We start from the raw sequence: 22,739 nt of genomic DNA on the forward strand, positions 1-22,739 counted from the left end.
TGGCTCAAATTATTTTATCTATCCAAATACCCAGGCTCTTCACTGCAGGTTTAGCTGTTGGAAGACTTTCTAGGGAAATTGGCCAACTAAATGAAAACCAATGGTCGAAGTCATTACCGACTACCATCACTTCGGTTTTGTCTGCGTTAGATTTCAAGCGACAGTTTGCCATCCAGTCAGCTACATCCTTCAGACCAGGTCAGAGTTGATGTGTTTTTTATCTAATTTTTGGAGCAAGAAAAATAACTATTTGTGTATCGTCCGCATATGATACTTATGAAAGACTGCAAGTTTTCACGATCTCAGCCAATGGACTGGCGAAGATTAAGTGATGTAGGGTTTAATGAAGAGCTTGGGGCTCACCACACTTCAGCAGGCATACCTTGGAATAACCTGGTATGTTATGTTAAAATGTTGCTAAAGAGCTTGAATACCCATGAGTGTCTTGGCACTTGTTGGGAATAGCAGTGAAGGTGAGATCAGAGGAAGACTAGAGGTTAAAAACCCAGGTTTTTGTTAGTTTCCTAAAGCTCAGTAATGTGGGAGCTGCTTTAATGTTTAAAGGCAGACTGTTCCAGAGAAACAGAGCTTCAGAGATATAATTGCCACCTCCCCATTTGAGTCTCTTAAAAATGAGGCGTGAGACCGTCTGAGTTTTTAGCTCGCAGGTCTCTATTGTGTATGTACCAAGAAAGGGACTGTTTAAGGAAACTAAGACCTAGATCATGCAAGGCTTTTTAGGTGAGACATATTGGCTTGAATTTAATAAAGTTCTTTACTGAAAGCCAGTGAAGTTCCTTAATGGAGGCTGAAACCGGCTGGAACTTGGGAAGATTAAAAAATAAGCCTAGCCACCGCATTCTGCACGCTTTGGAGTTTCTTCACGTATTGTTTTTGAAGTTTAACAAAAAGTTAGTTGCAATAATCAAATTTCGTAAGTATTAATAAGGAAATGACTGTTTTGCTGGAATGGAGAGGAATAAAAGGAAAGATCTTACTTATAATTCTCAGTGTTGAAGCTGGACGAGACAAATGAGCTAATATCCTTATTATAGTTCAGTTTGTCATCAACTGTTATGCCTACATTTTAGCTTTTTGGACTGGGATTGGGAGAGCTCCCAACTCTGCTGGCCAGCATGCTGGGCTCCAAAACTGGGTTTTATTACCAAAGAGTATCACCTGTGTTTTCTCGGAGTTTAGTTTGAGGCAATGCATTCCCATCCAGTCACTGACCGCTCTCATACAGTTATGAAACTAAGAGATGGTGAATTCTGTATTGTTGGAGGCCGATACCATGATTTGAGTATCGTCTGCATAAGATGTGGGGGAAAATCCAAAAATCTAATTAGGTAGGCCAACTCTGAAACATAAATATTAAAGAGTAGAGGGCTTAGGGAAGATCCCTGAGGGACCCTGCATGGAGGAGAGAAGGAGCTGGATAAAAAAATTCCAAGATAACTAAATGACTTCTGTCTGTTAGAAATAATTGGAGTAGGGCAAGGGCTTTATCAGCAATGTCCAATTTGCTGAGAAGGCTGACAAGGGTGACGTGATAGACCGTGTCGAAGGCCGCCGACAGGTCAAGGAGCATAAGTGCTGCAGAGCCTCCTTTTTCCAAGATAGTTCTTAATTCAGCTGTGGTTTTTATTAATGCTGCCTCAGTACTAAGTTCGGCCCTAAAGCCGAACTGAGCAGGATCCAACAGATGGTTTTCCTGAATGAACTGTTCAAGTTGTGTGTTGATCAGTTTTTCCACTATTTTGGCTGGGAATGGTAACCTAGAAATAGGATGGTAGCTGGCTGGATTAACAGGATCTAGGTTGGGCTTCTCAAGAAGTGGCAGAATTGGAGGCCTTTTTCCACCGATCGGGAAAGGTACCGGTGCTAAACATCCTGTTGAAGATGTTAACTAGAGATGAAGCAATTGGAACCTGAATCTGTTTTAATATGGAGGGGGGGGGACAAGGGTCAAAAGGTGATCCTGACTTTGTAGAATTAAATAAAAAAAGAACATCTGAAGTAGTGGTAAATGAAAATTGGGTGAAGTTGGATGGAGGACTTAAACGAATCGACACTTGGGCTGTCGTGGGACTAGTGCTAATGTTGATGTCACAGTAGGCAGATAACTGGTTATAGATTTGTGCAACTTTATTGCGAAAATGAGAAGCTATTTCTTCACAGAAAGATTGACTAATTTTGCTACCTTTAGTGTCAGGGACTTTAAGTTTGTTTATGACCTGGCAGAGTTCTTGGATGCTTCTATTTGCTGTGTAAAAAAGGGCCACTTTTCCTTAATGATGGCTGCTTTATAGTTGGTCCGGGACTGATTATATATTAGTTTGTCAGAAGGGTTGTAGATTAATCTCTATATTCTTTCCAGTTTTCTACATTTCTGTTTTTGAAGACACAGAGCATCTGTGTACCAAGGTGTGGATTGTTTAAGTTTGTGTTTACTACCTCATTTTTTGGAACCGCTTGTGAGATGGCAAAGTTGAGCCAATCGGTATACACAGCTGTGGCCTGACTTGAGTCTAGCAACTGGGGGAATGTTTCCTGGGACAGATGTTGTTCCAGAATGTCAAAATTAGTTTTAGACCAGAGATAGAATGGCGAATTGTTGGAATCTACCTTCCTGCTGTGAGTCGGGAGGGAGACAGTCGTATACCTGAAAGCTCCTGTCCTTAAAGGACCAGTGCCACTATAGAGTAAGGTTCGTTATGGCTGCACTTTTAAGTCTCTGTATCAAGATTGGGTTACAGTATCGAAAGCCACACTTAGTTCAAGTAAAATAACTGCTGAACCCCCTTGGTTAAGGATCTGCTTAAGTTCCTCCATCGCTATGGGAAGCACGGTTTCAGTACTGTACTGTGTCCTGGCCTAATTCTTGTTTGCGTGGGGTACAAAATATAATTAATTTCCAGGAATGATGATGGATGTTGGTTGACGTGTTTTTTCCGATACCTGATAACGGGGATACTGGTCTGGTCTAAGGAAGATTTCTTTAGCAGTGGCTTTACCACTGCATGTTTCCAGGAGGACGGTACTTCTCTATGGCGTAAGGAGAGATTTAACAACTCTAGTTGCACCGAGTAGATGGCATTGGCCCCTTGCTTCAGAATATGCAGAGTAACAGTATCAAGCAGTGAGGCTGACTTAAGCCCCATATTAAGTATTTCCTTTGATTAGAGGGAAAAATCTGAAGGCAAGGATGGAAGTGCTTCCTTGGGTACATTTAGTTGCCAAGAAGAAACAGATCTTTTTCTGTTTTGCTGTAACAGAGAGAGATCCATAAATACCCCAAATTTTCTTTTGAAAGAAGTTAGCCCAATCATTACACCGTGTCACCGAGGGAGAGGGTCCAGCTCTCCTAAAAGAAGAGAGCAGGTGTGTTGTTAAACTGAGATGGAAGGATGATCGATATCAAATACTGTTCAGACCAAATAACTGGAAGTATATTAGGGAGGTTGCTAAATACTGGATCAAGCCAATATCCTTTTTTATAATGTAGGGCTCCTGAGTGGGTTGCATCGGTTATAAACATGCTATATCCTGAAATAGGTTAGTAGCCATTGTTCAGTTGGGGTCCTCCAGATGGATATTGAGGTACCCCAAAAGGGTAAAGTTAGCTTTTTCCAGTGCCAGTCCGGCATTCACCTTACGATGGGCCTATACAAACTGTATAATTGGACCCGGAGGCCAATATACCAAAGCCCCATAGATATTGAAAGTAGCAGAAAGTTCATTAGAAAAGGAAACACTTTCACAATTTGGTAGAATTAAATGGGTCAGCACACACTACAGTGTCTTTATAAATTATGGCAATTCCACCGCCCTTCTTATCCTGTTGCTCATTCCGAACAGTAAAATAATCTGGTAGTAGGGCCTGTGTAGTTTCCGGCATAGAGCCATCGCGAATTCAGTTTTCTGTAAGGAATAACACATCTAGCTGCTTCTCGCTAATCAGTAAAAACCAGTCCAATTTGGACTCTGCTAGTGATCTTAAATTGAGTAAAAACAGTTGCTGCATTTCCTCTTTCTTAAAAGTAGGAACCTAAGAGGAAGAGCCAATACCTAAATTAGAGTTGCATGTAATGCATCGCAAAATGTAGTCGTTAGGATTGATTGAATGCAAGCAGCTACCCTTAGTACTTGCCTTTAGTGCATACAGCTGTTCAGAGGAGTACGGTACCACCTTTTTGGTGAAAAGACCAGGGTTTTTGGCACCTGGCTGCAGATGGGCTTGACTTTGGCGTATCCACTGTGCATCTATGCCCCTGCCTTCATTTATAGTTTATAGTAATGGCCGGGAGAACCACTAGAGCACCATCAAGAGGGCATCTCAAGATGTCTCCTTGATGAATTTGAATCTACATTTCTCTTTAATTTCAGTTTGCCAATAGACTAAAACGGATTACCCTGGAACCATGCTCCCCAGTTTAAAGTTTCCTGTCCCTTACAGTTCACAATCGGAGTAAAATTGTCCGCAATACAACTTCTTCTAAAACAGTGTTTAAAATTCATGAAATAATTACCCAGTAGTTGCTGTATAGAGTGTATTAGTTTGCTAAATAAAGGCAGGTATCTTAGTCTACAGTTTGTAAATCTAGCAGTTTGGCACTTGAAGTATTAGAATTCATCTACTTTCAGTTACCAGAGGGAAGCCGGCCAGGAAGCAGGTTGTACAGAAAAAGGCTTGTTGCAAAATGGAAACAGTTTACCAATACTGGTATGTTGAGAGTCGACTCTTTAAACGTCCGTGCAGAATGTTGCAAAAGAACCTCTAAGTTTGCAAACAAAAGGGTAAGTTATCAGTATGAAGACATTTGGCCACTACTGCTGCCTAATTAAAAATAAACAACATACATTGTTTTTTTACAGTTCTAGCCATTCGTGCTTCAATGAAAGGGCTTAATGATCCTGCCGGTTTTTAGTTTCCTTATGGTTTATAAATGTGATACTTTTGGTGTGCCAATGCATTTGTGCCCTTCAAGCAAACTTTCATGGAAGGAGTTTCTTCTGAAACCTATCTCTGTCTGGAGTCTTTCCCAGTTCATAATGTTTAATCACCTTATGTAAACATGCTATGCTTTTGCCCAAGGATCTTTTAGTTTTTCATATGAATGAATCCATTGAGTTACGTGCTGTTTTCCAAATCCACAGCATATCCCAGAAAGATCTCCAGATATACTAGAAGGTTCTCATGTACTACTTTGAACACACCAGGCCAATACAGAAGATATTTTAGCTTTGAGGCACTTTTACACAACACACCAGGTAAAGAACATTTCTAATACTGGTATTGCAATATCGATTGTTAAATTCAGAGAGATTTGTCAATCGTGGCTCAATCCTACTGTTGTAAGGATGCAGTGCCCTCAGTCCACACAAGAATGGTTCTATAGTAGCATTTTGGGAAACCTTCGTTCACCTGAGTTTTGTGGGCAGTCATGAGGACTTGGACACAATAACTAATTATCACAGTGACAGTTTACATGCTTGAAGAGAAGCTCTAGTTGGTTAGATAGTTTTTAAAATGTTGATTGCACAGTCTTTGGCCAATTTATGCTAACCACTGTTTTGGATTCAAGAATGGGTACCTCTTTACAAAACTTTCTTCAGACAAAAGCTTACTCATATGGAAGTACCAGTTTGCAAGTTGAGTGGAAGTTTCCGCACACACGTACTGATGTATATTACGATGGATATTAAATTAATATCTCTGTGGATGAGTATGTGTGCATTGTAGAGTTCAGGGAATGCACTTGGGAGTCCTTCTACGCAATCTCAACGCAAAAGGCTTTGAAAACAAACAGAAATTGTTATAGTTTGAACCCAATACTAAATGTTTGAGGAGGGAACAGTAGGGCTATCTACGGCCAAGGAGCTGCAAACTTGTGTTTACAAGTTAGCATGCTTTATTTTACTCAACTATCATACTTTTATAACACTCTTGCACATTGCTTGAAAGAATAACTGCTTTCCTGGCATTCCAATAAGCTACTACAATTGCTACTGGATATGAAGGATTCCTGTAAGACAGAGTCCACAGTGTACAAGACAGGCAATCTGTCCAAACATTTTTAATTTCAAATGGCTTTGAGATGAGTTAAATCAACTATTTTTGGATCAATTAACTGATATAGTATGTATTGTGCTCTTGTACCACAACTGCTGTATTTATTGCTTCATATCAGAAATCTCTGCAAGGGGGTTTTCGTGAGTGGTCACCTTTTATATGAGAGATGCCCTGATGGCAAATACTTTCCCAGTACACTGGAACTTAGTTGATGTCATCTCTCAAGATTTATTTCTTGTGTACTTTTGGACTGTGCTGTCTGAAACATCCCCGGTAACTCTTCCAGGTCACCTGGCCTTTCACTGGTGGTATGTCTGGAATGGTCATAGCTCATAGAATGATAATTTTAGGGAGCTGGAAACTCTTCACCAGCCATTGCAACTATTCCTCACATTTGTGGTTAAAGTCCAAATTTCCTAAAATAATTATGGAGATTAAGGGTGGTGAGGACTGGGTGGGAGCGGCATAGGCTCACCTTTATCCATGTCGAAAGGTGATGGAGCACCTTCTTCACCCACCTGCTATACCTTGTGTTGAGAAGGGGAAGCAGGAGAGTGTGCAAGCAGGGAGCAATGTCTGAGGTGAATATTTTCATTGTAGCACATGTAGAGTCTAATGGGCTCCTGCACTCAGTCAGTATACACAAGTGCAGACTCCCACATAGTGTACATGTGTTGCACACATCCTTCATACATGACCTGTCCTAGCGAAGGCCAAGAAACCAGTTATGACATTATATTTTTTACATAGGAAGCCAGTAGGCAGTCTCTTCATACAGGTAATGGTAAACAAAGCAAGTGACCATGGCACTTTGGATGGCCACAGACATTGGAGCCCATTGGTTAGATCAACAAGATTGTACAATGAATACCTCCAGTGGGCTTGCTGTATATCAACTTTGCTCTTGGAAAACACACAAGGCCCCCTAGAAAACTGATCGGGCAGCTTGTCTAAGCCATGCAGAGGACTTGTCCCAACAGGTACTGTATTAAATTAATAAAAAATCTACTGCAAAAGGTTAAAATGTGCTTTTATTCTAGATGGACCACTGCTTGCTTATTCTGTGGTAGAATCCAAGGGAGAATACACCATGGTGGGTGGTTGAATGAACTTCTGTATAATTTACATTTACTACCAAGTATCAAAACTATAGTGCAACCCTCCTCAACCCCCACCCTGGATGGCATGAGAATTAATTTGTGGAGATGCTTTGTGTATCCCCTGATGTTTGCCAACGTTTCGATTCACTTGCATTGGGGTTTTAATGTGGTGTAGCTAATATATGGTCCCCCTCAGAGTCTTGGTAAAATATTAAATCGTTTAGTGATAACGCCTCTGATCTAGGCTGCCATGTTAACCGGTTTCCCTTTTCTATCCTTACCATAATAAACTAAAATCAGTCATAACAGTTCAAATGGATTCTGGGTGTGCGGGGTCGACCAGTAAGTGCTACATGTACCCGACTAGTGAAACTCTAGCTCCAGCAGGTTACTTTTTTCTCTCCACACTGGGATTTTGCAGTTGGATAATACTGGACAAAGGCCTGCCTGCAGGGAGATCACATTGTGCAGCCATGTACTTGGTGACCCAAATGAACACCTCAAATTCATTCTTGCTCAATGAAGGACTTTAACACAAACACTTGCTGCCTACCCATGTCCTGCAAATGAGAAAAGGATAGGGACACAGGTTATGGGGATAGTGGATGGATCACTACAGAGGAAAACCTGTAGGTCATTCATGGTGGTAAAAAGACCTGTACCCTGTTGTCAAATCACTGCCTAACCTTTGATATCCTCATAGCCTGTGCTGAAGTCAGAAGCTTTAATCACAGATCGACAATTCACTTTAGAATCAATCTTTTTTTATTAAGTGATACACCTGCAAAGTACACAGCTCGACTGCCTACATCCATGGGCCGGCAGAGCGAAACAAAATGTCATACACAGCACCCAGGTCTACAGCCCGGAGGGCGAGCCCGCAAAAAGGATGAAACACAGGTCAGGCCTGCCAGGCATGCGTTCGCAGATCACAAAGTTTGAAAAATAAAGTCCACAACAAAACATATAAACTCCCCTCCCTCTCCGCATCAGCGGGATAAGCTGAAGAATTTGCAAATATTTAGGGCACGTAACTTCCCGCACCTCCTTGGATAGGAGCCGCATAAAGGGAGCCCAAAGCTTCTCATATTCCGATCCCCTCCCATCGATGCTGAGCGATAGGCGCTCCATCGCCAATAGATGCCAGAGCCTCCGGAGCCAGTCCCGCGGATCCGGCTCAGTCGGGGAGCCCCACTGCGCCAACAGAACATGCCGCGCCGCATGTAGCGCCAATGCCAGCTGCCTGCCCCGTATTGTGCGCAGGGGAAAGCACTTGTGATGCGGAAGGCCTAACAATGTGTGCGCAGGTTCCTCATCAAGGTCATCCAAGATCGCCGCCCAGTACCGCACGAGCTTCGGGCAGCGCCACAACAAGTGCACTAGAGTACCAGATTGCCCACACCCCTGCCAACAAAGATCGGATGCAGTAGGGTCCCAAGATCGAATGCGCGCCGGAGTATAGTACCAGTATGACGCCACTTTATAGGCTGATTCAGCCCCTGCTGTGTCGGACGCCGTATGGTGGACACGATAGAAAACTTGCCCCCACTCCTTGCTCGTTAATGGGCGCCCCAGCTCAGTCTCCCAGCGAACTTGCGCCTTCGACCTCTGCTGCGTAGGACGCGCCATTATCAGGGCATAGAGTTCCGAAATGAGCTTCCGATCATCTTTCTTGTAGATCAACCAGCGTTCAAAAGCGGTCAAGGGACGGGACATCAAGGCGAAGTTGCGAGGAAGGGACACCCAATGAGCAAGCTCTGCATGGTGATAGACATCGGTGGACGGCAGGTCAAAATAATCTTTGCGCATTTGGGCGAAAGGGATCACTCCATCCTGATCCAATAAAGAACCCACTCGCTTACAGCCTTCCTCGCGCCAACGTTGAAAAACAGGCGACACGCAGCCCGGCGGAAAATCGGGGTTGTCCACAATAGGCGTCATAGGGGAGGGGAACGTGGTCCACCCCCGCGCGCGCACTAGTTGATCCCACGCTTTAAGAGTTGGAGAAGTCACCGGGGATGAGTAAAGACCCCAGGCCCTGTGCTTCCGCGGAAGCCAGAGCTCCCGCCAGATATTACATCCCACGACTGTCTGATCCATAAAAAGCCAATACTTGCTAGAGGAAGGCCGATTCCACTCCGTGATATATCGGAGGCAAGAGGCCTGATAATACGCCCCCAACAGGGGGAAGCCCAACCCACCGGCAGCCTTCGGCACAGTAGCGAGCGATAACGCGAGCCTTGGCCTCTTATTGTGCCATAAAAACTTATTAAGCAGGTCCTGCAACTTACGGATGGTACCCGGGGGCGGCTGCGTGGGGAGGATCTGGAACAAGCAAAGGACCCTCTGCAACACTGTCATCTTGACCGCCGCAAGCCGCCCATACCAGGCCAAGGCGAGACCAGTCAGATAGCGCTTTAGTGGTGTGCTCCACCAATAATTTGTAATTTAGACAAGCTGTTTTGACAACTGATGGGGCCAAACGAATCCCCAGGTAGGGGATATCAGAGTGCACCCACTGGAAGGCAAAGTCCCGCTGCAAATCACAGACTTCCTCTTCAGGGAGAGAAAGGTTAAGCACCAGCGATTTTGAAAAATTAACTTTAAATCCTGCAACCAATCCAAAATCGCGGAGCTCTCGCATCAAGCACCGCAAAGAGGTGCGCGGATGGGTAAGAGAGAATAACATCGTCCGCGTATAGACTGATTTTGTGTATGTCAGTGCCGAATTTAACGCCACCAACATCCGGATTCGAACGTATGCGCTGGGCAAAGGGCTCCATATAGAGCGTGAATAACAGTGGAGACTGGGGGAACCCCTGTCTCGTCCCTCTAGAGATGGGAAAGAGAGGACCGGCACCCATTCACCCTCACCAACGCCTTAGGGGCGACATAGAGGCAGTGCACCCAGCGCAGGAAGCGTTGCTTGAAGCCAAAAGTACGTAAGACCTCGAACATGTAACCCCAGTCCACCCGGTGAAAGGCCTTCTCAGCGTCCATGGAGAGGAGACAAGCTTGGGTCCGAGAACGCTGGACCAAGTCAATAAGATGGAGAAGACGCTTGGTGTTGTCCCCTCCCTGACACGTAGCAATAAACCCGGACTGATCCGGGTCTATGATGCCATCCATCAGTGGACTGAGACGCGCCGCCAGAATGCCCGTGAACAATTTGGCATCGATATTTAAGAGGGATGTGGGCCTATATGAGCCACAGTCCCTCGGATCCTTCCCAGGTTTAAGGATCACCGTAGACGCAGCTTTAGACATAGGAGTCACCTCCCCCGTCTCCAAAAAAGAATTTAAAAGACGCGTTAAAAGTGGAGCCAGCTCAGCACAAAAGGTCTTAAAAAACAAGGCGGAATAGCCGTCAGGGCCATGCGATTTGGCGACCTTGAGGCGGGCAATCGCCGAAATGACTTCCTCTATTCGGATGGCAGACTCCAACGCATCAGCAGAGGGCGTCAGTAGTCTGCTCCACCGCCCGAGCGTCCCGAATGGACTGGACCGCCACGCGCTGAGCGCTCGCGCGGACCCTATGGGCTAATAACCGCCCCCCTTTTATCCCCGCTAAGGTAAAATTTATGCCGCAGTCGCAACAGCGCATATTCGGCCATGTCAAGATCCAGGTGCTTCAGCATACGCCGCTTCGTTTGAGTTCTCTCCACACCCTGGGCGCTCCGGTGCACTTATGAATGGGCTCCAGGGCCCCTACGTCACGCTCCAACTCCGTGCGCTTATCCTTACGAAGACGCGCAAATATAGCCGCCAGCGCTATGAACTCCCCCCGTACCACCGACTTAAGGGCCTCCCACACCGCCGCCACCGTCATAGCGCCCTGATCATTAACCGCCAGGTAAGCAATGATCACATCGCAAATCCGAGCCACCGTGTCGTCGGAACCGAGCAAAGAGTCGCGTAGGCGCCATCCAGACGGAGAGGGACGGGCCGCCGGAGAATTAAGCTGCACAGAGATGAGGGCATGGTCGGACAGGGAGCGGGGAGAGATGGTAGAGTCTGACAGGCACGACAAAAGGGAGGTGGAGGCAAAGAAATGGTCAAGGCGGGCATAAGTTTTGTGCGCTGCTGAGTAGAAGGTATAATCGCGTTCGGTAGGGTGTTGTATGCGCCAGACATCATGCAGACCGCCATCCCTCAACCACTGTCTGCCCCCCTGTGAGAGATCACCTGCCTGGTTCGATCGCTGCCCTGACCTATCCAGACCCGCATCCATCACCACATTCAGGTACCCGTCTTCCCCCCCCCCCCCCCACCCCCCCCCCATCAATATCAGAGAATCAGGCGAGGCCAGCTCCTCAGAAAAGGCCCTCTTTAGGAAAGACTCCTGCTGCTCATTCGGGGCGTAGATTGACCCTACAACCCTACAGTGAAGCACATGTCCCCCCATTGCACACAAAGCGCCAAAAGTCTCCCCTTCAAGTCAGCAACCTGGGCGAGAACCTTACAATGAGCACGCGCACTAAAAAGTACTGCCATCCCATGTTTCTTGGCCGCCCCAGAAGACCACACCTGCAGTGGAAACCGCTGATCCCTCATCCGCTTAACGTCTTTAGAGAGAAGGTGGGTCTCCTGTAATAAACACACATCACCCCCGGCGCCCTCCAGGAGGGATAGGATAGCTGAGCGTTTAACCGGATTATTTAAGCCGCAAACATTCAAACTCACCACTTTAAGACCTCTACTCATAGAAGACAAGGGAGAGATAGTCGATGATCAAGCGCAAGAACCCAAAGCCAGCAGGCCGACCCACCGACAAGGACTCGGGGACAAAAAAAACCCACCCCCAAGAGGCCTGATGCAGAGCCCCAACACATCCCCAAACCCCAAAAGCAAAAAAACGCGGCAAACATGGAAAAGTCACAGCCAAACACAGAACCCAGAGGCCCCGTAGGGGAACAACAGTCTGACCTATAGAACAAACGATGTGGGGAACGTGGAATCCAGTAAGACGACATCCCGGCACGAAGGGCACCAGCCATCCAACCCCCACAGGGTAGTTGACGACAAGCACCCCCAGCCAAGGACCTCCCCCCCCTCCGGCGCCGCAAGTGAAAATCCACCTGATGCCAGCTATCACAGTTCATGGAGTACCGTTACTGTCCGTCACCTGTGCCACCGAAGTGACCGCCGCCTCCCGCTCCAGCAGACTAGCGGACACGTCCGTCCCCGAGGGTCGGGGGGGCAGCGGCCCACCTGCTGCCAGCCATCCGAGCGTCTACGCCGCCGCGCAGGCGCGCCAGCTACCCCCATTGGGGAGGAGGGCCGCTCCAGCCCCAGAGCCTCATAAGCTGCAGTCAACGAGCGTAATTGAAGTAGTTTGCCCTGGTGTTTAAAAATAAGACGGAAGGGGTGGCCCCACGAGTAAGGAATGTTTTTCTCGCGTAGGTGAGTAGTGATGGGCTTAAACTCCCTACGCTTCACCAGGGTAGAGGCAGCTAAATCCTGAAAAAGGACTGGCTGATGACCACGGAACTGTATTGGATTAAGCTCCCGGGCTTTGCGCAGAATCCGCTCCTTAAGCTGAAAATCGTGCACGCAAACCAATATGTCTGGTGGTGGAGCCCTCGGCCCCCTTGGCAAACCAACCCGATGCACGCGATCCATCTGTATGTCCCGCTCTGTCTCCTCCCCGAAAATCTGCCGGAATAGCTGCAGCACATAGCCTCGGAGATTGTCCCCCTCACCCTTCCAGGGCACCGCACGAATTCTAATGTTATTACGTCGGGAGCAGTTTTAAAGGTCCTCGACGTGGGCCTGAAAGTCAAGGTTTTGCTCCCGGAGACGGAGGACATCCTGCTGGAGCTGATGCATATCATCTTCACGCCCTAAGTCATGCTCTTCCACAGTGGCGACGCGGTCCCAGAGTGCATCCACGTCACGCCGCACTTCGGTCAGAAGAGAGCTGGGAGCGAAGTTCTAAGATGTCCTCCTTAATGGCAGAAAAAAGAGGTCAAGCATAAAGTCCTTAGTGGCCGGCTGGTCGCTGTCTTCCGAGGATGGCGTAGGAGGAGACAATTGAGAGGAAGACAGTCCCGCCGACCGCTGCTGAGCGTCTTTCATGGTCTTATCACGCCGGGCCTTGACGGAAGACATGACTGTAATCCGGGCCCCCCACTACACAGCCCAAGCAGCAAGGCCCCCGGAGGCTGAAGGAGCAGACCCGCACACCACCTCCGAGCAACTCCAGGACACCGAGGCAACCAGCCCCCCCACTGGCCGCCGACGCGCGGCCCGAGCACTGTCACCACTCCATCCGCCAGCACCCCTCAACCGCTGGGCAGTATGCAGCCCCCCCCCCGGCAGCAGCAGAAGAAGAGTACCAGCCCCCCGGGCCCAGCCGCTGACCCTCGCTTGGAGCACACTGGGCAAGGCGTACCGCCCGCCGAACTGCGGGCCGAAAGTGGTCCCAGAAGCCAGAGCCGCCAGTCTCCACTCCGTCAGACAGCTCCACCACACCGAACCAATGGCAGGGAACAGACAGGGGGGTCCAGCCCTCCGGCACGCAAGACCACTGCCAGCACAGGACCACGCCGACCACAACCACCAGTGGCCGATAATAGGGACCCAGTCAGGACCCCGGCACGCCCCAATAGCGGTCAGCTCCCCGTCTGCCGAAATGCGGACCAATCCTAGGAGGCTTGTTTCCAGTCCAGGGAGGACCTGGCTTGGCAGTTCGGGCTAGACTGTTCCCATGAGGCACAGAGTCAAGACTGATTTGCATATGGCTGGGTTCAAACTGGAATGGCATGGTGAGCAAAAAAACGATGGATTTAGGCCCAGATCTCTGTACTGGGGTGAATGTATGACATTGTTCTGCATTCTGTCCATCAATTGTTGTATTTGCACCAGTCAGGACCCCGGCACGCCCCAATAGCGGTCAGCTCCCCATCTGCCGAAATGCGGACTGATCAGGGCCCGCCCCCAGACTCTCACCGCAGGGCCTCGGGCAGGGGGCACCGTCCGCCGAACTGCGGACCAAAAAGCAGGCCCAGGGGCTAAGGTCGCAGGCCCCCTGCGCCGCTAACCAGACCTGCCAGCACTCAGGTAAGGGCAGTGAACTTTCCAGCAGCCCCCAGCGCACCACTGCTCAAGGGCACAGCCAGCACGGAAGGCGCGTGGGAGAGTACAGGGCCCCAACCAGCTCCCTGGCACACCCCAGCAGCGTCAACACCTCAGTCTGCCGAAATGCGGACCGAACAGAACCCCCCCAGCAGCCCGGACCCACCAAGGGCGTGCAGAAGCGATGTGGCCAACAAGGCGCGAAGCCCCGCCAAGAAATCGGCAAGTCCTGCAGCTGGCCTCCTCTTCTCTCGTGCCTGTGCGGGGACCCCCCCAGGCAACACCGCCGACTATCCCGGGCCCAGCAATAGCACCAAAGGGATCCAAGGGGCCGCTGGGTCGCAGCAATGCCGGGACCGGAGGGCCCCCTTGGAACCACAGAGCAGCGTCTCTCCACACAGGAGCGGATCCCCCAGGCCCCAGGGTCCGCCAAGCACAGCACCCCCACGCGCAAGCCTCTCACCGCCTTAGACGTCTCACCAGCTCCTCAGGCAGCAAATGGCGGCCGCCACCGCGAGGAGCCACGTCTCCCGTAAGCCGCTGCTTTCACTCCCCTCTCCACAAGGGCGATAGCGCCGTCACTCTGCAGGTGCCGTCAGGCAGTGCCCCGGGGTGTTGCAGCGCCGGCTCTCCTCCTCCACCGTCACACCAGCTAGGCCGCAGCGAGGCCGGGCACGCTCGCCCGTAGCATAAGGTATCGCCGAGTCTCCAAACGGGGGGGCACCAGGGCCAGCAGGTGCGCGTCCCACCCGAAGCTAGGCCAGAGCAGGAGCAGATGGGCATCAGGGGCCTGGATACCGCATGCGATACTCGGCGGAGACGGAGAAACACGTCTCACTCGGCCGCTATCTTAGTCTCGCCCCCGACAATTCACTTTAGATCATAAACAGTACATTCAATAATGTGTAGCACTGCCAGTGTACCTGCAGATTGTTGAGATGACTGAAGTTAAAATGTGGGGCAGTCTAGAACACATGGAGCGTACAGGGCGACACAGCTTTTCCAAGCACTGCAGAAACTTTCATCCCATCATGTATCTGCACAATGATGTCTGATGTGCTTCTTCTAGCCTACCCGATTCATTCATGCTGCCCCTTCACTTGCTGAGTCAGCAGTAAGTGGCCCTCCGATAGAGTGCCACTATCTCTCACTCCACTGTCTGACTCTCCTAGCAACTATCTGGTGAATCTCTCTCCAACACATATGGAGCACCAAGAACAGGTTTGACACTCCATCGAAATCGCATGCATTAATCACTACTGTGCCTCCATCTTCGCTGGTAGTGGAGATGTGTGGGGAGTCCTACATTTTCCAGTAATACATGTTTTAATGATAGAATATAATTCTGCTATCTCAAACTTTCTACTGTGAAAGCTAATAAAGATGAATCCTCAAATTTGTGTTCTTTTGATAAATGTTTTGCAATTTTTGTGTGCAGGATTATTTTAAAGCTTTAGAGGATGCTGATGAAAAGGTGCAGTTGGCCAATCAGATTTATGATTTGGTAAGTCCTTTCTACCCAGCCTGTTTCAGAATCTGTTTTCTGTATATGAGGTTGTAGTAAATGTGTATCTTAGAGTTGTTACATTTTAAAGCATGTACCAATTAATAGATTATTAATGGACTCCATGTAGAATAAACGTATTTCCAGTCTAAATTGTGTATAAAAATAAATATAAAAAAATAATAAATGTTCTATCTGTTACTCCATATGCTTTCAAAGATTGCCTTTCCAGTTAAATACATTCTCCTTTTGGTTCTACCCCTGATCTTATCCATACCATTTGGATAGTGAGATAACTGACACTGTGGTTATTAACAATGACGAAACACATTTTTCGTTGAAATAAGAAATCCTAATAATGCTACCATGAATAGACTGAAGAAAAACTTGCTGTACTGTGAGCGCTTTTGTTTTTGTATTGCTCTCCAAAAAGGTCTTGTGGATTTTACCAACTATGCACGGAAACTGGAAAAAAAGGGAGATCTAGCCATATCTAGTTGTGAGAAGCAATCTGAGTTTTAGAGGCTCAGAGTCCTGATGGACAGCCTTTATCTGCAGTAACCAAAAGTGTTGGAGATTGCCGTGTAATGCCACTTATGAATTAAGCTGAATAAGGAAATGGGTGCAGTGTCTTCACCACCACGCACAGATGTTGAAGGAAATATTACATATGCCATTGATGTATTTGACATCAATCTGTGTGTCTCAGGCTTTACTATCTGTATCTCTCAAGCAGAGAGCCATCTTGCTTTGAACTTTGTGAAATCAGGCTGGTGAAAGTTTAGACTTGTTTGTGCATTTTGTGTTATTTGTGCATTATTAACAATGTACAAAATATGGATTTATACTCTAATTCTCATGTATAAAGTAATACAATGCCATTTCCTTTGAAATGATTTTGTTGTGACCTGTTAAAGTGCATTTTCTTGGCTTATGCTAGCTAGGCCTCAGCTAGGACTCAACACCAACATGTTCGAAAAGGTTATCACATTAATCGTTTATTACTGCTGCACACAGTCAAGCAAAGTCACGTTTGTTCATTCCCTATTGATATTGTTTCCAAAGAAAGCCCTGTAGCGTGGGCTCAGTATTTTATCTTGCTTCAAAGTCCTTCCGTTAGCAGTCTGTTTTCGCATTCATTCAGAATAGTCTACTGTTTTTGTAAATCATCTGTTCTGACATCTCTGGATAACATTAGATCAGAGCTAGTTGAACTTATATTCATGTATTTGGTTAGTGCTTCCAGCCTCCTCATTTTATCACATTCTATAATTCTGTGTTTAGATTTGCTGAAATTGTATTGTTTTGCTAACACAATGATGAATTAGCAGTTTCAATACTAGCCTATGAGAAGATTCCCTATATGAACCCTCAAATTAGGAGCGGAGCCATCATCTTTTGGGTGCTATTAGGGATGCTGTCTGATACTGATTTTGTGGCATATTTGGGACTTATCATTTTTCTTTGATTTTGTCGTATGTACTGATGGCCTTTATGGCAATTGATTCGTATGCAACCTAGCTATTAATGCTTTTAATTTTTCTATAATGTACTTATGAGTTTTGTAATAAATCTTTGTGAATGATTCATTATGCCATATAGTTGACTTGAGTTAGTGCTTTCTTAATTGACTTTTTTTTAATGCTGATTTGCACCTTCGTTTGGAACACATTGCCTTATGAAATTGAGGCTAACACCATCCTTGATCCACCCACCCATGGGCATACTAATGAGGTGTCTTTTTGGGGTGTTAGATTTTAGGGATACACCACTCCCACAAAAGCAACAATTTGTGTGTCCAAAGATCATGCAAACAGAATGAGGCAACATTATCTAAGGAGCAAACCGTGTATTTTTTCAGCCGATGTGGATGTATTTGAAAAAAACATGTATGTTGTCATAGGTTCATAAGGGTGACAATTTGAAGTAACCTTTTTATGAAACCAAGACTAGAACATGGTGCTATCTAATTCACATGAAAAGAAATTCATTTATGGTAAATGCTTGCAATTCGCCAAACTGCCTCGAAGACGATAGGGCCAAGAACAATGCGGTCTTCAAAGAAAGACACTTATCACCCATGTGCATAGTTTCAAAGGGGAGATGCATTTGTTTCTCTAACAATTTATTGCATTCCCAAAGAAAGTTTCTACCCTGTAAGAAACACAGTGAAATACACTTCATCAGCTCTTTTTTTAAGTTCTTGTTAAAAGAGCAGAACCTGTTACTAAGATGCAACATCACCAAAATGTATTTTGGACCTGAATTAACATGAAATAAAAAGCATAGAACTTGCAGAGACAGTTGAAAGCATAGCACATGCAGTCCCCGCTTATCAGACAATGGCCATAAATGTGCTCATTTTATAGTATGGGTCGTAGCAAAAAGCACTGGCACATACATGGTTCTTACTATAAGCTGGAGAAAAGTGTGGGTGTGCAAATTGTAAGTGTTCTGAAATACCGCTCCCCAGGTGAGCTGTTAAGTCTTTGTCTCAATCTCCCTTTAAAATGAATTGACTTGCCGGATAAATGATTAGAGCCTGATTTAGAGTTTGGCGAACCAGTTACTACGTTAAAAATGTGATGGCGATCCCACCCGTCTTATTACAAGTACATTACATCATATTGAACTTGTAATAGGGCAGACGGGATATCTGTCACCTTTGCAGTCGCGCCTCCTGGCACACTACTAGTTGGCAGATGAAGTCCCCTTGGCTCTTGAGGGTCTTTTGGGGTTAACTAGTCCTCCTGTTACCTCCAGTAAGACCCACACAGCTGTATCACCGAGAGGTGGTTAGAGGCTGCGTCCCCTTTCTCCACGACTCTGCAAATGCACCTCCAGGCCCCCTAGTGCTTGTGGTAAGAAGTCCACTTTAGCCCTGAGGCCCTCAGGAGGCAAGAGAATTTCAACCCCCCCCCTCCCCAGCAATGTCCTGGGGTGCCCCCCCCTGCCCCCCAGGACATTGCAGTTTGCTATAGCCATAGCAAATGACATGCTCTCGCTTGTTAAAACCGGATCACACTTCGCTTTTTACACACAGGGAGCTGCTTGTCCGTGAAAATGTGTATCTAGATCTGTGTGTGTATATATAATATATATATATATATATATATATATATATCTATATCTATCCTAAAAATACCCTTGCCACCCCAAAAACCCATACCCACCCTAATCCTTAAAAATACCCTTGCCAATCGAAAAACACTACCCACCCTAAAAATATCTTTGCTATCCCAAACCCATACCCGCCAAAAACCCTAAAAATACCCTTGCCACCCTAAAACCCATACCCACCACAAAATTACCCTTGCCACTTAAATAGGCTTACCCACCATAAACCCTAATAACGCCTCTGCCCATATGTATATGTATATATTGATATAATGGCTTTATACTTACCTGCAAAATACTTAGGTTTGCGTCGTAAAGGCATGTGTGGTAAAGTCGCAAACATGGTTAAGGCTTCGTGGTAAAAGCATATCGTGGTTAATACTTCGTTGTAGAGGTTGTTTCCCATCACTACCATGTGATCTTCTGAAACTGACCGCCTGATGATTCAAATTTGTAGAAAAGGTAAGCTAAATGAGGTAATTCTGTTTTGGTAGCATTGGTAAAAGGAGACTGAGAAGTTGTCCGGCCCGGTGCTTTATTTGGTTTTAGAGAGTTTTGATTACCTCCCTTGTATCAATCTGTTTAAGATCAGTGAACTCCTTGTCTGATAGTTGAGAGAACTGCATTGAATCCAGATACAATTGGCAAGCTTTGGGGCTATTCCTACTGTCAGGTTGGGATGGGTTATACAAGTCGGTGTAGAAGGATTGGAAAACTTCTACAATTTGTTATGGTCTACACCTAGTGAGCCAGGTTTGTCTCTAATGGCCAGAATATACATCCAGTTTATTGACTCTTTAAGAGTTAGAGCTAGAAGTTAACAGGCCTTGTTGGGCTCTAGGTGGTTTTTACCCTTCATTTTATTAGACCAGACATGAGCTCTCACTGAGGATTTTGTTGTTTGTATTTGTTGTTTTATCTTAGCTGTAATATTGAAGTCCAGTGATTGCATGGTTTCATTTTCCAGATTTTTGATCTGTGTTTCTAAGTGGTTCGACCTGGTGTTCATATTTTTCTTCTTAGTCACCGTAATACTGAGCATTTCACCACCAATAGTTGTCTTCATCCCATCCCAGATCGTCTCAATAGCAATATCTGGTGTTTTGTTGGTTTGAAAAAATGGAGTACTACAGTGGGAAATTTGCTCCCTGGTTTCTGGGGCCGCAAGAATGATGGCATCAATTCTCTACGAACTGTTTTAGGCAATCGGTTTGGAGAGTTTAATGTTTTAGATGGTACAGATATGATCAGATACGAGGATTGATTCTGTTGTATGATCTGAAGCCAGTTGGACTAAATTCCTTTCCGGTTAGCACATAGCCAGTTCTGGACAAAGTGTTGTGAGGATGAGAGTAAAAGGTAAAGTCGCTGCTGGTTGCGTTATGCAGTCACCATATGTCAACCAGATCATTGTCTTCACAAAGTTTTACACATTTGAATATGTGAACAGGTGGGTTTATAAGGGCAACATAAGATTCTATCTAGAGCTGTGTCATATGGAAGATTGAAATCCCCTCGTAGGATAACCCTGCTGTCCCCGAGTAGTTAATGTAATTTTCTGTTTGAAGGACCCAAAAGGACGGACCATCTGCCATGGGGGCATAAATGTTAACCACGAAAAGCGACACATCTTGTGTAACTTTAAAATTCAGCCACCTGCCACAGTCCTCATGAGCGATCGTGTCATTAGTGCATTTAGCATGTTTACAGAGTGAATACACCGACTAAGGCTCTTATCGAGTGGGTGAATGAGCGATTGCTGTTTAAAACATTGTTTTTGGGCGCCGTGTGGTGTTGCTTTTATCTTTTTACTCGTGTATACTTTTTGGTTTTTAATATTCTGCAATTGTACCTCAAAGTTTGTTGTCCTATAGCATTTCACTTACCCGCACTTTAAAAATCTTTTGCACACGCTATTTTAGCGTGATAGTCCTCTGCTTCCTACATTGCCGCCATCTTGAGTGTGTGATCCTCTCTATTGTGCCACTACTCGCCGCCATCTTGTGAGGCGCTCTAGCAGTTGGGAGCACCTACTTAAACCCACCTGATGCAAGCGCGCGCGCAGCGGGCGCGCCGATGAGGCAAGCCCGATGAGGCAAGCCCGTCTGCGCCCGTCCGCGCCCCGGACGCTCCCAGCGCCAGCACTACTATTCGCCAACCAGAAAGAGTGACATACAGCAGAGCACAACTTTTACTTCTAAATCCTTTAAAGGGTCACAAGTCAGTTAGTGCTGACCTCTCTTGTGGTCTAATTAACAGTCGCTCGCTTGTTAAGCACTCTACTGAAGTGTTCAGCTTGTTGGAAGATATGGAACTGGACGCTCTCTTTGTAACAGAAACCTGGGCCACCGCGGAGTCTGCCGTTGGCCTGAGTGAGGCTTGTCCTAGTGGATATAAAATCCTTCACAAGCATCGCAATTCGGGCAGGGGGGGAGGAGTGGGTCTGATCTTCAGGGATACTTTGGACTTTAGACCATGTCAGATTGACGAGGTTGGTGGCATTGAAATCCTGGGCTTTTCACTAAGGGTGGGCGTAGTTCGCGAAGTAGCACTTCGCGAAGCTACGCAAAGTGAAGTTCGCACTACGCGAGCTACGCGTAGCACTTCGCGAAGTAACATGTTCGCACTGTGCAAGATGTTGTTTTCAATGATTGCACAGTGCGGACAAGCAACCGGCACTGTGCAATCATTGAAAATGGCATCTTGCACAGTGCGAGCTGTAGTTTTCTGCTGCTCGAGTAGATTTTTCCTCGAGCTGCAGCTTTCTCAACGCGAACTGGTAGTTTCTCATCGCGAGCGGTCGCGAGCATACGCGACCCCTCGCAATGAGAAACCTGACCTTCTCGCGTTGTGAATCTCGCCGGGAGGTTTATTTTCCATGCTCGCGATCGCGAACAAGGAAAAAGTCTCGCCAGGATGTCATTTTGCTTGCTCGCGGTCGCCAACTTGACGTTGAGGACCGCGAGCAAGCAAAAAATGACCGCAGCACTACGCAACACTACGCTACGCGTGTTAGCACTGTGCTACGTGCAGTTCGCGTAGTGCGAAGTAGCGCGAACTTCGCAAACTACGCGAGCGTAGCGTAGTGCTTCGCCCAGGCCTACTTTTCACTTCTGGCCCCTAGCGGAAATCTACTCACGGGGATGCTCTGCTACAGACCACCGGGCGCAACCACTGAATTCCATCTTTTCGCCGAAACTATCACTAACTTAAAACTCACTCATACCAACATGGTCATTCTCGGGGACTTCAATCTCAGTGAAGACGGAGGCCACTGCAGTCAGCTGAGAGACCTCCTGTACACGTGCTCCACTCTGAACCTCTGTCAATTGGTGTCCAGCCCTACCCATCAGAAGGGACGCATTCTGGACTTGGTTTTTGCCAATCCAGTCACCACAAAAGTCTTTAATATAATGCCCCTGAACTGGACTGATCATTATCTTGTCCTCCTAAGTATGGTGCTGCCCAGCCACAGGAATCTGCCTAGCCAGCGAAATTTCCACAGGATGGACAGAGAATGGGACAAATTGGCAAGGGCTGATTCTATAACTACATCTTTTGATGTTAATCTCTTCTCCCCCGATAAGTCCGTGGAGGATAATTATAGGTCCTTCACGGAACATATCACTAAGCTTTTAGACCATTGTATCCCTATAAAACCTTTAAAGAGGGCAAGGAAAAGATCTGCGCCCTGGTACAATGAGAAATTACATCATCTTAGACTCTCTCGCAGACAAGCAGAGAGGAAGTGGAGAAGAAATTATTCGGAAGAAGATAAAAAAGATCTTAGACTAATACAATTGCAATATAAAGCTCTTATTCTGAGATCTAAGGCAGACTTCTATGCCAACTCCATCACTCAGGC

The 22,739-nt window shown here is 46.7% G+C and overlaps 1 protein-coding gene across 2 annotated transcripts in view; it reads left to right on the top strand.

Annotated features, from left to right (window-relative positions):
- ING3 (inhibitor of growth family member 3) overlaps window positions 1-22,739 on the top strand; it is a 248,013-nt gene that overhangs the window by 48,991 nt on the left and 176,283 nt on the right. For both annotated transcript variants that reach the window (XM_085654156.1, XM_085654155.1), the window contains exon 4: window positions 15,692-15,757. In XM_085654156.1, the coding sequence (XP_085510282.1) occupies window positions 15,692-15,757 (66 nt within the window). The remainder of the gene's footprint in view (window positions 1-15,691; window positions 15,758-22,739) is intronic.

This window comes from Triturus cristatus, chromosome 4_1, assembly GCF_964204655.1.
Source record: "Triturus cristatus chromosome 4_1, aTriCri1.1, whole genome shotgun sequence".
NCBI lineage: Eukaryota > Metazoa > Chordata > Amphibia > Caudata > Salamandridae > Triturus > Triturus cristatus.